This window comes from Leptosomus discolor, chromosome 1 (assembly GCF_034619465.1).
Source record: "Leptosomus discolor isolate bLepDis1 chromosome 1, bLepDis1.hap2, whole genome shotgun sequence".
NCBI classification, from domain to species: domain Eukaryota; kingdom Metazoa; phylum Chordata; class Aves; order Leptosomiformes; family Leptosomidae; genus Leptosomus; species Leptosomus discolor.
Genome location: NC_141391.1, coordinates 95,638,652 through 95,654,730, shown reverse-complemented (window position 1 = coordinate 95,654,730; position 16,079 = coordinate 95,638,652). Strand labels below are relative to the sequence as shown.

Below are 16,079 nucleotides of genomic sequence, written 5' to 3'. Positions count from 1 at the left end.
GGTACCATATCGCTATTGAGCACGGTCAGAAACATTTGTGGTCAATCACCAATATTGATCCTGTTTGCACAATGACCAGATCAGTGTTATTACTTTATAAACGCCTTTCTGTGTTGCAGTATTGCACTTTTCGGAAGAGGGGCGGATGGAAAATCAGGCTCTCAAGAAACACTAACAGTTTATTCATTCATTATGTAAGATCTTCAGTGGAAAATTCTGATGCGTTTCCTTTCAAATATCCACGTAGTCATGACTTTCAATTCACAGGGATGTGTTTTCTTAAGTGGAACAATATGAATATGGACAGATGTGATGTTTATATTATTCTAGCAGATTGAAGGAAACGGGAGGAAAGACAAAATTGTGACCACTGTTATCTGTTTAAATTTGCCGCATTCTTTCTTCTGTGTGAATGGATTCAGGAAGTTCAACTTCTTTAAGAATTTCCTAACAGAAATAAGATACCTGACTAAATTATTTAGGACAGTTCACATAGTATGCTGGTGTGGTGCTCGTTCTGAAAAATAAAACCCCACATTTAACAGTTTTCAGGGAGAGCAGCATTTATAGTTAGTTCAAATGGAGCAGCTGTTAAAAGCAAACTTTCTTGATAAACCTTTTCAACTTGCGTTATTCAGAAGCATTACAATTCTCAGAAGCCATTTTAATCTTTGTTAGAATATACTTACATTTGGTCACAGCCACCTTTGCTGCACTTCCTCCAGCATGTGTCTAGCTAGCCTCTTTATTAACCAGCTTTTTCGTGCATCCATCTCGGCTCATTAAGGCAGCCTGTTTGTGGACCTATTCCTAGTTATCTTACACCGCTTGCCTGTTTTCCCTTGGGTACTCTTAGTTAGGTGAGCTTTCTTGACTTCCACATATAGGGTTTATCTCTTGTTTAGAAGAGGTTGGCGTAGATGAGATAGCTAGATAGATACATATGTGAGTTTCAAGCAGCAGAGATGAAAACCTCTTTAGCTTGGGAAGAGGATGAATTGTGGGGTTTGGTTTGGGTTTGGGTTTGGGTTTTTTTTGAAGAAAAAACTTTGAAGAAGACAGGAAGTGGAAGGAGCAAACAAAAGACTGACCTTTAGTAGTCTTACTTTATCTTGTCCGTCCATTTGAGTTCAGCTGAGGTATGTTTACTTGATGTCATGCCCCTGGCTTGGATCTGTACCAAAGTTTCACATATGGCAGCTCTGTGTCAGTAAATTATGATTAAGTCAGCTTTTTAATGAGAACTTTTTTTTTTTTTTTGCGTAGATTTGGTTCAGGAGATTGGTGCTGCATTTACTGCTTTAGTGCTATGCTTACTTTTTAAAAACTTCACTATGCTTACTTTTCAAAAACTCTCACATCCCATTTTTATTTGTTTCAGAAAATAATAATAAAAAAGTGCTGGTAGGTAGAAAAAGCCAGACCAAAAAAAAATATATTCTAATCAATATTTATTCTAAAATACAGTTGTCTTTTTTCCCCATGACTGATTTTTTCTTTTTTACCTGGTGTTAATCATTCAGTTTAAACGCAACCAGAATTCTGACTCTTTGAGACTGTATGGGAAGAGCCTCTCAAAAATGCTAAAGCTTTCATTGTCATGAAAACTCACTTTAATTAAGGTTAAATGTACAGTTTGACCACCAAAAATGTAAAATAATTCAAAAAGTATCTGTATTACTAAGGTCTTGACTCCAGATCAATTAAAAGCAAATACCAGCATTGGTAAACCATGATTTTCTATCTTTTGCTTGTGTGACTAATCTTACTTCACCTTGATTGTTTACTTCACTTTGATTGTTGGAGGATTTTTCTAAAGTACCTGATTTTTTTTCACCTAGGCACTGAAGGTCCTGAGAACTGCAGAGTTTGCTCCTTTTGTTGTTTTTATTGCTGCACCTACGATTACCCCAGGCATTAATGAGGTATGGCATGCTGCAATCTAATGTCCTATCAGAGACAGAATTAAGGATGAGATTCAAATATCCAGATAAGACTCTTGAGCTGTTTCCTTGTCTGTAAATGGAGAGGCAGAAAGACAGTTTCTATGCAGTACTATTAAGCTGATTGAGATGTATTTATCGTTTATTGACTAATAAATCATTAGCACAAATTACTCAATTCTGAGTTGCAATGCTAGCCCTAGGTTACAGCTGGCCTGAACTGAAGAACAGGATGTGCGTGACTGTGCTATCGTCCCACCTTTATCTCTTAGTATTTTTTCTATACAGCAAATATGTATCAGAAATAAGCTTATGAACTTCGAAGACCGTTCTCTAAGAATTGGAAGCTTTGACCAAAGGAGTAATTGCTTGTGGAATAATGTTAAGTATTCATGGAGGTCCACATCCTGAAATTGCGACTTGGTTTTGTAGAGTATCCACTCTGTTGATTGCTACTGATTTCAAAGATGATACCAAGCAATTCTGGATTTAGCTCACAACAGGGCAAATGGTATTTATGCAAACGCTTTATCTGCTCAGACTTTTTAAACCATGATATTAAGGTGTTTAATCAATTGGATTTGACCATGAATCTGTTCCAAATCTCCTAGATGTCTCCTTGATCACACAAAAATAAAGTCAGAAGCCCTGTCTCCACAGTCTGTTTCTACAGAAAAGTAATTACAATATGATAAGTATGAAACCACAACATCACTGCAGAGGCTTGCAGGCAAATAAGGAAAAAGAAAACGTATTTAAGTGCAAATACCCTGAATGATTATTAAAATAGCAAGTGGAGAGTGAAAAAATATTGGCCTCAAGCTGCAATTTTACTGGCAGCTAGGCATTCTACTAGTTTGCTGTTGCTGAAGGGAGTGGTTCTCTCTGACTTGCTTTTGGGACATATACTGTCAGTCTCCGCCGGCCATGGCACTTACCAGATCCTTTAGTGAGCTACTTTAGCTCTAAATTAGATTTTTGTCAGTTTTCAAGCAGCTCACAAAGGCTCTGACAAGTACCAGTGCCAGAACAAGCAGTGAAAGCATATCGCCAGCAAGAGAGATGGGAGGGGGAAGGAGGATTTTTTAACTTTCCCAGCAGTAAGTTATGTCACTTCACTGTGTCTTGTGGACCCATACACTAACTGGTAAATGTCACAAGCTTACAGACAAAGATGTCTCAGAATGTCACAATTGGCAGTGTTAGTGAAGCAACCATTCGTCTGACTGCTGGTGTTGGCGTATGCTGTAAATCAGTACTACCTCGAGAAAATACTAAAATTTTGTATTCTACACTGAATTTGCCTTTCTGCAAGCAAATGGCATGGCATCACTTAAAAAACAGTTAGAATTGTCCTTCGGATGTGTCAGGCAGGCATTGGGCTTACAGCAGCACTCAGGCAGCTGGGTAGCCTGTGGAATTACATAATTGCCTGGGTTAGTTGCCTCCATACCTGTGTCTCAGCTCCCAAACAGTCTTCTTTGGCCTCACTCGTCTGCCAGTGGTACTTAACTTTTAATCTTCCAGCTGTAGAATATAATACAGAGACATCTGTGACAGTTCATATGAGGGAGAAAATGTTTTCCGTGGTACACTGGGAAGAAGACAGACATGTACCTTTTATAGTAGTGGTGACGAAATATTTGTTCGTGCCAAAGAAATATTAGTAGAAGTATGATGTTCTAAATATTTGCATTCATGCTGTAAGACCGTGTCTTTATTTTAAGCTCTTGTGACTGAAGTCTCTGTGCATGCAGGTTTTCACTCAGGCGCATGAATTGCTGAACTGAGGCCCCACGTATAAAGCATGCTAATTTATGAATCAATTAAACTTAAGGAAAGGGTGGGGCAGGGAATGGTAATAGCAACAGACCTTACCAGGTTTACTGGGCTGCATGAAGGGAGATAACGCAAATTCTGTGTGTGTTAGTAGCCTGCAAGGCAGCAAACAAGGGTGGAGAGTGTGTGTTTCATATTTCCCATTTGTGCTTCCTTTTTCAAAGGTTCGTTTGCATAATGAGTATCCCTTTCTGTTTATCCTCGTATCCTGCTTTGTTTATTTTACTTACGCTTTTTGAGAACACTTCTGTAAATGACTGTCCTTTTTTCCCCCTTTATGTTTTCTTAAATTTCATCTTTGCTTTTCTTTTCATTTTCCTGCACTCGTGCTTATTGTACATAGCTGCCAAAATGGTGCAGAAAATTGCCTGTAAGTACCAGCTAGGGGCTGACAAGGTAGTCCTGGTTATTTCAGTAGTTTTAGAATGTAGATATGCTCGTTCCCATTCAATATTACTTTCGCCATTGAAATAAAAATTTAATGCAGTAATGGCTTCAGATATCTGCACTAAAATTATCTGCTAGTAAAAAGAAACTATAGAGTAAAATTTCTGTTCTTACAGCTGTACATCTGAACTTTGTGGTGAAATCAATTCAGAGGCCTGATCTTAAAAGTGTCTCTCTTGAGACACTTTAGCCTACCATAGACACAAAATACCTCAATAATCAAGGACCACGCAGCAAGAGTTAGAAGACAAAATATTTTGCTTTCCAACTGAATATAGCAGTGCACTATGAGCAATTCCGCAAAGTACTAAACCAATATAAATCATATAGGAAATCTCCCTCTGTGTGTGTACCCACCTGTCTGGTCACAGAGGAGACTTAAATCAGCTTGTTACTGTGCTAGAACAGACAGAGGAGAGAGCGTATCAGGCAACAGTGGGGTAGTTCCTCTTTCCTCCAGCTGTTTTCTACCTCCCATTGCCCAGACAACAGCAAAGAGGAATTAACAGGCTCCACTTTTTTGATCTAAATCTTCATGGGCCATGTGTAAATCTTTATTGAGCCAAATTCTTCTGAATTTTAGGTATGCTTCCTCCCTTCCTGCAGCCAAAGAATAGAAGGTTTTTTTCTTAAGAAGTTTGCAGTCCACCAGCTGTTTAAATTGAGGAGAATTTCTTTCTGTTGGAGCAAAATTGGCAAAGGCCTGATGGTGTGTTTATGCATTGTTCACAGCCTTGGACGAGAATATTAGTAATTTGTTAGGCTGTGCTTTGACTGTTGCAAGAGCTTTAAGGCCAAAAATCCCCATCCCTCATACACTGGCCATTATGCATGTGGGAAAGATTTAATGGATAAAAGCCATGTTTCACTCCTTTCTCTCCCAGCTGTGGTGGAGGAGGAGAGAAGATGAGGAAAGCGAAGTGACTTCTAGTGATAGAAAAGAAAAGCATGTTCCAATAATGAACACACTGCAGCTAGACTCACATAAAATACCTATTACTTGAATACTGAGGGAAGAAGAGACAGATGTTCTGCTCCCAAATGTGAAATTACTGAAGTTGTGGCCATTCATTTGTCTGTCTGCAGCTAGCTGAACATTTTGATTAATACCTTCTTTCTTGACTCTTTTGAGAGCACAACTGCTGGATAATATTCTTCTTGGAGAATAGTCTGGGATGTTCACTATTCAAAATTCAATTAAGAGAAATTAAGAGGAACTTACTACAGCAAAAATTTTGAGGAAGTGTTAGCTTCAAAGATGAATTTTGGCGTTTAAGACACAGAGGAAACAATCAAGTCTGATGTGGTTTTGAATGTACAAATAGATACTCTATCACAAACACAGGTGAAATTTGGTCCCAGAATAAAACGAAAATCAAGAACTGTAATCTCTATTCTTTTTGCAGAACTTGAAAAAGTTTGAACCTATTTGAAAACTGCTGCAATGGCCTACCCCAAACATTACTGCCCCTAAAAGTATATGAAAGTAGTAATGTTTTACATTTCCAACAGGCTAGGAAGTTTAGATATTCCAAAATACAACCCACTTTGATCCCAGTAAAGTTGGATCTAGGAGATGCTAAGTCAGAAAAAATATTAAAATTTAATGAATTTTTGAAACTCTTAGTTTTGTGACATCTATGTGTGCAAGGCAAATATTAGTATTCATTCTTCTTTATCTACCAGTTGTTTTTTTTTAAGATGAGATAGCGGTAAGTTTTTTCAGATTTTTATTGTCAGTTACAGGAAGATAAATGCTTTAGTGAGAAAAGTTCATTCTCATGCTTGTAGGTAAAGATGACATTGATGGGAAATCTCGAATAGCAGTTAAAAAGCTACATAAGACTTAACAGTTCTATGTTCGTAAGGGTTTTCAGGTACTATTGGCCTTGTGCCATGAGATTAAAATTCTTTTAAAGGTGCAGTATGATTTTGCTGGGACTGGCTTTAAATATAGAATTTGTCTTAGCTAGATATGTTTAAAGCACTGAAAATATTCTGCTTGACAAGTATGATTTTTTTTTTTTCCTTTGTAGGTTAATTTAAGCAGAAAAGTTTAGATCTTCTGCTGATATAAATTGATATCTCTTTTGGAATCTATGAGAAGTTGGCAGTTTGCCTAACTAGGTTTTTAGCTTAAGGACACTGGGCCATATGAAATGTTCCACAAAAATATTTAATATTAGTATTGATCCATATTGTCCCATTTGTTAATAGCATAATTTAAATTTGGATGCACTGGTATTTTCTGCGGAAGTTCCAGTCATCACTGGACATGCATAATGGTCCGTACAAGGAGCATCCTTTGTACAGAAGCGTATGTGAGGAGTATTTGTCTGACTTCGAATGAAATTCGTAGTGATTATCCAGTGAAGGTGACACCCCACCCCCCCATTATTTGAGGCTGCAGCTTCAGGAGAGAAGCAGAACTGTAACTTTGGTACGGGATGACTTCTCCAGAAGTGGCTGGTTTCATAGTTACAGGGAAGGAGAACTGTCTCAGCACAGGTTATTCCCTTCAGAGGACCTGACAGCTGCTCTTCCACAGCTACTTGTCCCTGTAATTACAAATACTTGGGAAGTTTAACCACAAAAAGGGGAGGGGAGGAGTCTCCTGTTAACTGGATGAAATTCTGTTTCCAGAATGATTTCTTGTGAAAACAGCTATAGGCACTGTGTCTGTACTCCCTTCAGCCTAAAACTGTTGTAATAAAGTCTATCCCAGTTGGTTGATCAAGTAAGGTGACCCTATAGATACTACGGAACACCAGGAGTCTATACTGTTCATATGTAATTTTGCCCCATAACCACCCCAAACTTGTGGGACAGGAAGGACTTGATTACTTTCCTGTGGCTATTTCAGGTTGCCTGAAAGCAGCAAATTTTGTATATTTTTTTTTTTTTTAATTTCTGAGGGAATTTTCAGGAAGGTAATTCAAACTTCTAATGGCTGCAAAGCCCTAGAAAGAAGCCTTTTGCAATCCTGCTCTCTCAGAAAGGCAGACCTCACTGACAAAGCCCATCGCTGTAGCATTGCTGGCTGCACAGAGCCCGGTAGCGCACCCACAAAGTAGGATGCACTTGTGTCTGTAAGGACTCTGGCACAAAGCCATGGGGAGCACCAGTCTGCTGTCGCTGGCCCTTCTTGAGTATGGGCGGCGTGGTTCATCTCCGGGATCTCACACTAAGAGATGCTGGAAATGGCACGCTCTGAAACAGGAACCGCAGAGCTATGCGGAGTGAGAACTTCCTTATCAGTAAGTGATTATTGAAGGAAGTGGACCCAGAAGACTGATGTTGGAACAGAAAACATTACCAAAACCGGGAACAGCTGATAGCTGACAATATACCCTCTCCTGTTTCTTGTGTTCTTAGCTGGACATAGGCCCAATAGCTCAGATTTGTGCGCTTTGTACATTTTATTCATATATGGTCTCCGTTGCTCATGTCTGTGTTGCTTTTCTAAGCTTCCATCCTCTGCCTTGCTTTTTTTAACACTAGGCTTGTGTTTTGGCTCAAGTGATGTCAGTAACTGAGTGCTGTTTGAATGTCAGCTTCAAGAGAGAAATGGTGCCCTCTCTCCCGTGTGATTTCCGTAGATGTAGGTGGGGTCCTAAACCGCCTAGGCCTCCCTGAGGCTTTTGTGCCCATTTCCCTCTTCTGTAAGCAACAGTTAGAAAGCTGTTGTAGGAGAGTACGAAAGGATCCAACTTCTCTCTCTTCCATTCTCTTTTCTGACCACCGAACAGGATGAATCTCTTCAGCGCCTGCAGAAGGAGTCTGAAATCTTACAGAGAACATATGCACACTACTTTGACCTAACAATTATCAACAATGAAATTGATGAAACTATCAGGCACCTGGAGGAAGCCATCGAGCTTGTGTGTACAGCCTCACAGTGGGTCCCGGTCTCCTGGGTCTACTAGGCTGGTCACGAGAGAATTGAAAAAAAAAATGTCATTACTGGGAACCGCCTCATACATGGAAAACCTCTTCGTTATTGACCTTGTGTCAACAGGTCTTGGCCCCTAGAGACTACCTAGATGTAGTGTGACCTAAAATATAATTATTGTCATGTCCGAATAGATAGGAGGATGGGAAAAAAAATTAAACACTAATTTAAAGAGACAGTATCTCTTTTTTAATCATTTCTCCTAAACTTTAATAAAATGTATCTTTAAATATGTGTATTATTCAGTCCTTTGGAATGTTATATTTTTGGAAATCATAGCTTTTTATTTCAAGGGCCCCTAAAAACTGCACAAAATAGATGCTGCTTTCTATAATCTATTTTAATAGTAATAATATGATTCTGTTACCTTAACTTGGGGGTGGAACACTACATTCTTTTTAGAGTCTGATTTTATGGATTGGAATACTTTGCTTTCCTTTATTTATTTGAAGTAATTAGTCTAGTGGTTAAGAAACAAATTCATAAATTTTACAGGCCTGTTTTCGCTTTTTTTTTTTTCTAGGATAGCATTTTTAAGTACTTTTGTGTAACATCCAGATAATGTGATACTGTCTCTTTGAAGAACTCTGTAAAACTTTTAGAAATTTGAAATTGGGTCTTGACTCTTAATGCATGTGGACAGTCGCAAGCGTTCATGCCGTTGGTGTATCTGTGTTGATAAAACCTGTAATCTACAGCAAAGTACATTCCGTTCATGGGAACACGTACCCAAGGGAATAAAGTAAAATATTATTCTAAGTTGTAAACCTATGCACATCCCTTGCATTTTGGGCAACTTTATAAAAAAAGAAAAAAAAACAAAACTGATTTTTATTAATAATAATCATGTAGTGAAATGTGTTTGTAATTTTGTCTCAATTTAATTTGTTGTAAGGTGGGAGGGGGCAATTACTGGTTTCACCATTTCAGATCTGTGTTGTCTGAGAGTATTAACGTTTTAATTAAGTTTAAGCAAAGAAATGCTGATTTTTAATATGTATGTAATTGTTTAAAAATGCACACATTTTAAAAGAAAATACTGTGCAATGGAGAAACCAGTTTAGGCATTGCGATAAACTGACTATTCCAAAAGACTCATCTACAACAGCCCTGTAAATTCCTTTAAAAATGGTAATTGACTCTACAGTCTGACCAATTTTTTTTATTTTAAATATACTTCCTTTTATGTGTTCAACAATTAAATGCTTTTGGGTCCTTCATTTCATCGCAGGGAGTTTCAGGAACAAATCAGTGACTCGTGCAGTGAGAAAAGGTTTCTTAAAGTCTATTAAGGGAAGGCCCTTGTTAGGGGCACAGCCTGTAGTCTGTTCCAGGGGCTCTGCTCTGCCTGCACCAGCACAAGTTCAACTAATTTAGAATTAGAGCAGAGAAAATTTAGCCATGTGCTGCCCTGGTGTGTTGTTTCCCTTCCTCATGCTCTCACTGGCCCAGATGGTTTGCATTTTTTTTCTGAAAATGGTTAACAGCAGCAAGCATTGCCACCTCTTTTTAGGTGTCAGAAATACAGTGTTCCTTAAAATGATTTATCTTCAAAGCTTGGTTGGTTGTGCTGTTATATAGTATGAAGTTCAGTGTTTATATTAAAATGATAAGAGTGTTCTCAAAGGATTTATCCTCCAAGTTGAACTATCAGCTGTAACTGATCTGTGGGCTGTTCCAGTGGTTTGGGACCACTGCACGTGTAGTCAGAAAAGGTTCTCACGGTTGAACCTTTATGATAGGAGTAATTATCATAAAGTGCGTAGGTTGCTAGTTTTCTCCTGCCTACCTCTACTGCAGGTCGGGTGGTCAAATCTCTGTTCTTGTAAAATCCTTAGATGAAATCTAGTCCAGCTGGGCATCCCAGCCAGCTCAGGCAAGGTGGTAATGTTGTGCAGCGTTCACAGCACAGCTTGCAGCGCGGAAGGGAGCTTGATCCGTCGCTTTGCCCCACCTGCTGAACCCACTTACGCTACAGCTGGAATCACAATTCTGTGACTGCGTCCCAAAACGAGTGCTGTAACCGAGTCCCTTGAGTCTGGAGTTTGTGGTGTGCTGGAAACCAACCGATGAGGAACCGTCTGTGTGGGCCTCGCTTAAGCAAGCCAGCAAGTAAGAGGGAACCCATTGGAGTGATAGTAGCTGCTCATCTGCTCTGAATTTAGCCCCTGTGAAAGGGGATAGGTGCAAACTGTGGACTATTAAGTGAGTAAGAGGTAATTTTTTAAGTAGTCGTGCTGTGTCATTTTAGTCCTGGATGAACCTTAGCAGGTGTTCCTGTAGGTCAGCTGTTGCAATGGTAGTGTTGGACACTAGCCGAGCTCATCAAAGTGACAGGTTCATTTACTCAAAACTACCTCTTTTCCCAGTAAAGCACAAAGGTGGGAAAACCTACTGAAAATCAAGCAGTGGAGTGCTTCTGATGTTAGAAATACAAACAACTTCTCTGGTAAGCATTGGTATCTGGCTTCAGTGACACGTTCTTCATCTCAAATGTTTATGACATTAAACAGGTGAAGTAATTTTGGTAATTCTGGTATAGTCCTCCATAAATGTTTTGACTACACACTTTTGACTCTGTTAATGTGAATTTCTTGGAGTTTCTGTGTATCCAGCCTGTAAGGAAAGAAGACTCATAAGGCCCGTGAGGGTGCTTCTGCCTTATGTAGATGACAATAAGTAGTGATTTAATGTAACTGATACATTTTTTCTTCTCTTAAGTGTAGCTACCATTCAGTTACTATTACACAGCAGAAAGATTAACTTGGAGAGCTTTGTTTCTTTTATTCTCACTGTATAGCTTTTTATCAAGAGACAAAAACTGTAAAGCACATCAGTTAGCATACTGTCCTGCCTCCTCTTTCCCACAGACTTTTTTCCTTGTAGGAACCTCCAGCAGCAAAAGATTAACTTGGAAACACACACACCCCCCCTGCTTTAAGTACAGCTGAACCGCACAGCCCAGTGAGTTCCATCAACCAGTTTCAGCACAGTCCCAGGAAGCACAGAGCAAGCCCAGGACTCCTCAGTTTGCCCAATCCACACCTCCCCTGCCTCCTGCCCTGCCCAAACCCTTCTGATGCATCTCTGTTATTTTTATGTGTGGTATGTAGAGGGCGAAAGGCTGCCATAAATTCAGCTGGAAGCTTCGCTTGCATAGGGAAGACTCATGCAGGTGCAGAGCTAATGTTATGATTTTTTTATGATTTTTTCAATCTCCAACTGGAGAGGGGTCCTCCTAGTACTGTAAATATCACTGCATAATTTAGAGCACCTCTTGGACTTCTCTAAACTTATGCTGAATGTGACCTCAGAAGCAGCCCTGGGATTGGGAAGAAACAAATATTTCTGTTTGCCCCTTTTATACTTTATTTTTGTACAGGGGCTCATAGATTTGTAAAGAAGACTTGATCTTATCAGTATGCTGCCTCTCAGTCTGACTGATGCCTGTGATTTCAAGGTGTTAAGTTGGTCTAATAAATGTTCATTAACTTCTGCTTCCATTTACTTAATAAAAGTACACTAGGTTATTCAACGTCTCAGAGTGGTAAGATTATTGCATGGAAATGGTAACCTAGTTTAGACAATCCTGGCCACTGTCATTTAAAATCAGAGGGATTTTAATCTCATCACCAAAACTGAATTCTTCATGTGTTTTGGCATTAATTTTTTTTTTTTTTTTTTTTTGGTCAAAAAAGACGCTGTGCCACTAGCCTGTAAGTGAAAATATCGCTGCCTACTTCAGAAGCTTCATTAGCGAGGTTACTCAGTTGATTTTGAAAGGACAACATAGAAGATGAGACATTACAGCCTGAGCAGTGTTGAACTGGAGTCTATAGTTCAAGAACTGGATACTAGAGCCATCAAGAAAAGTTAATGCACAGACTAACTTCAGCATTTGTTCCATTTTTATTCTTTTCTCTCAGGAAATTATTTCAGAGTGCTGTTATTTAAACAAATACTTGGAAATGCTGCCAAAGCTCACATTGTTTTTTGTAAATCTAAACTGAAATATTAGATGCAAACAGTTCTGGTCCCATTGTCTTCCACTGCACTTAGTTCTCAACATCCTTAGTGAAGGCAGTTAGAACTCAGTTTCAGGTTTTGAAATACTTGGTAGAAGAGGATTTGTAAAAACTACAGGAAAAGTACATGACTTGAGTAAGCATCATGTTTTTGTAAGCTGAATTGACAGAGTATGAGCTAAAGCAGACACCACAAAAAGTCTGCTTTCTTTACGTAAAGCATATTTGTCTTCTTAATAAGCCTGTCTCTCAGACTAGTTTCTTCCCTACTTTTAATGAGCTAAGAGATACCCATAACTCTTAGCAAGGAGATTGCTGCACATTATGTCAAATAGTCACATATAAATTAAAATATCTGCACAAAGGGAAATGTATCATAGACAAGCAGGACAGAAGTAACTTCTCCTGAATGATTGTGCTTGTATGCATACCATGAGGATGAGTGCATAAGCTTAAGTTAGAGGAGAGTTTGGTTTTGCTAATGCTACACAAAAACTACAAAGCCAGTTCCCACATTTAAATTATGTTTACCATGGTTTGGGTTTTTTTCCATTTGCTGATACACACAGTTAATGCACCTACAGTAATTTTTACTTTCTTCGTCTCAAGTGATTTTTATCCGTCTTCTGCTCCAATACAGTGAAAGCTGGACTGAAGCAAGTACAGAAGCTTTTTGACTTCTTAGGATTTAGCCTCAGAGTTAAAGGCTTTCAAAGCCTCTTTCCCAAACCTCTGCATCACATAAATAATTAATTCTTAGCTTGGAAATCTATTTCCCATAGCTGTAATCTCAGTTAAGAGTTTAGACGCTTAGAAAGCTGGTTGCTTTTCATGTAGTCTTAACCTTTCTAAGAAAAAATAGAGAGAGTGTGTGTGTATATGCATGTCTGTGCATTCTGCTGTATCTGTTTTTAGCAGCTGCCGTGGCAAGATCAGTAACAAGCAAATTAAATCTGGCCACATCTCTATGATGTTCTTATGATTAATATGTGACTTGAGCCTGGTTTTGTGTTGTGGAAGATAACTGAACTAGTAGCACGTTCCACGCTGTATCCTTGAAAGAGTCTGTGTTGAGCATTAGCAAAGTAATTGCAAATTTTCCCTTATCAGTAGCCATAGCTATTTTTCTGTCTGTATAAAGGATATACCCAAGAGGAAGGGAGGAGTTGCTTGGTTTTAAGTGTAACTCATCTTGAAGCTAAACATGAGTCTCTTTTTCTCCATAGCCGGCCGTCCAGATGGAGTCTTCACTGTTTTTCACAAAATGGTCATGGTGGTGTGGCAAGTCCTGAAAACAGCAGGGATAACACGCAGCTTGTGCTGGGTGACACAGTTAATAAACCAGGGAATATATCAAAAGCATGACCAGCCATCCAAAAGAGAGACACAGTGGAGTATGGAGAACTCCATGGTGTTGACCCATGCCAAGATCTGCTGTGGGACTAATTCGTTGAACATATGAAATGAAATTTAAATAGATGCAAAACAGCAGAATTGTCTTATAGTTGGGTCCATCTCTGTGTAACTGAGGGGAGGGGGAACGGGTGGCATCACACTCGGAAACCAGCATATTCCTGGCAGTTGGCAAACATGTCTTACCCCTCTGTATTACTCAGTATCGTTATTACAAAAGCTTTTTGAAGTTTCATCTCCATATTAACCAGAGGGAGATGTGGAGGAGGGATGAGGAGATAAATGAATAGTATTGTAGAATATTTTATCTTAATCAACGGTAAATATTACAGGTTACAACAATGTTGCAGCACGTAATACTGAATGCTGAAGAAAGGCTTATACAGAAATTAAGGTTTTTAAACTCAGTCCTTTTTCACCAGATTCCACAATTTAGATGTTTAAGTGTCCCCTTGCTCTGCCTTACAGACATTTCTGTTTACTAGGATGGATATAACAAAAGCAACAGCTCTGTGTCAAAACCATAACCCAGTGAAGATTATTGTTTAATAAATCAGTAAAGATTTATGACGTGCCCCAGTAGGTGAAAGAAGATAAATTCCACAAGGTTATTTTCTGTTCATTATTAAAACTTTCACTTTTTTTTTCATTTAATATTAGGAAAAAATACATACAAGTAAACTATTTAATGCATAAAAATCAGATTTGTCTCAAAAAACCTCACAAGTTAGCTAACCATGATGACTCTTCTCAAGTAAAATGTTTTTTTATTTATCAAAATAAGCATTTCAGAAAAGCCTTTGGGGTATTTCTGATGGGTTAGAAAATGAAAAGGAGAGAGACCCTGCTTCCAGGAAAATACCTCGCTGATTTGAGCAGCTTGAGCAGCTGCCCCTGCCAGGGTCTGCCTCAGGAGGGTTTTAGTGCCGCCAGTTTGAGGGTTCCACTCTGCCAACATTGCCTTGTTACAGTTTTTTGATTTTAAATTAGCAAGACTTCAGGTAGAAAAGAAGTAGCTTTAGCTTTCTTGTGTGTTTGTGTTGCTGGGCTCAATGTTTTCCCTCTGGCTGCAATTTGGAGAGTACTCCTTCAGTGTGATATTAACACATTGAAGGCAATGGAAAGAAGACTAATAATTTCAAGAAGCTTTGACTTTCGGTCTAGACGTGTGTTTTCATTAATATGTTTTTAACATATTTGTCTGTTTTGATCATTAAAACAAGTAGCTTAAAAGTGGGAGATCACTGAGGGTGTTGCTATCTACTTTCTCATTCCTGCCCCCTGTCTAGCTGTGCAACTGTAGGCTCCAGTGCTGTGTGGGGTTGGCATGCCAGGTCTTGCACTAGAAAGGACTCTTTAGGATCCACACAACGATGAGATCCTCTTTACCTGAGTCTTACAAAATCGATTCTTGGTTGTGTGCAGTAATCAGGCTTGAGGGACGGGCAACATTGCTGCTCAGAACAGTGTATAGAACTAAATCCTACAGACTCTTGAGGTCAGGGCTCAGTGACTGGTGTCTGTTGTCTCCTGAAAGAGAGCCTGGCCTTGACCAGGACAGACATATCTCGACAGTCACTGTGCTGGGAAGTTTGCGTTTGCTGGGGAACTCTTTGGGGAAGCCCATGTGCCTGTGAGCAGAGCCCCTGCAAAGAAACCACTCGCAAGACTGCTAAAGCAGAGAACTTGGAGAGCTTCAGCCTCAGGCTAGGGCAACAGCCAACAGAAGCCCAAAACTTAAAATGCACCAGAAAACATTTTACTAAATAAAATTAGGTGTCTTTCTGGATGTCAGAGATCAGAAACAAGGTGACTGTAAATTACTAAATTAAATCCACAAAGCAAGGCAGTCTAAACTCAGAGTTTAATTACCAGGTTTTTTCCTTCTTGTCATTTGAAAAAGCCCTGAACTTCACTTAAGTAATCCACATGCTGTCTTTAAGAGTTCATACGCAAACCAATTTGGATTTATAAGGTACCTGTCAATAGAAATTAAACAGTAGGATTGAATGAACAAAGAGAAAGGTAGGTTGCCTGCAGACAAAATAAATAGACAAAGGCTCAGATTTGAGCAGCAGATTTGGGAACATGACAGCTGTGCTTGACTCCAGGAGTCAGCTGCTGTGCAGAACAGGCTAAGACTTCACCTCTCCCTGCATGTCGTCTGCTGCGTTGTTTCTTGCTATCTGTTTAGGTTGTAAGCCCTGTGGATAAGGACCTGACACTCACCACATTTTAGAGCGTCAAGCACAGGTAAGGCCACAAGGTGATACGAGAATATACAGGTATTAACAACTCCTCCAGCACTTGAAGCCTGCGGTGAGGCTGAACAGTCCCCAGCCCCTGTGCAGCGTTGGCAGGCACGCCCCATGTAAAGTAACTTGGGGTTTCATCAGGGATTTTACCCTATCACAGTAACGGGGTGCTCAAATCTGGATTTCAGTAAGTGGCTAGGTAGGT

General features: G+C 39.3%; 1 protein-coding gene across 5 annotated transcripts in view; it reads left to right on the top strand.

Moving 5' to 3' along the window:
- Positions 1 to 8,247, top strand: part of CASK (calcium/calmodulin dependent serine protein kinase) — a 222,445-nt gene extending 214,198 nt beyond the window's left edge. For all 5 annotated transcript variants that reach the window (XM_086472286.1, XM_086472077.1, XM_086472347.1 and 2 more), the window contains 2 exons: positions 1,842 to 1,925; positions 7,979 to 8,247. In XM_086472286.1, coding sequence (XP_086328412.1) covers positions 1,842 to 1,925; positions 7,979 to 8,155 — 261 coding nt within the window. In that variant the 3' untranslated portion in view covers positions 8,156 to 8,247. The remainder of the gene's footprint in view (positions 1 to 1,841; positions 1,926 to 7,978) is intronic.
- Positions 8,248 to 16,079: the final 7,832 nt, after the last annotated feature.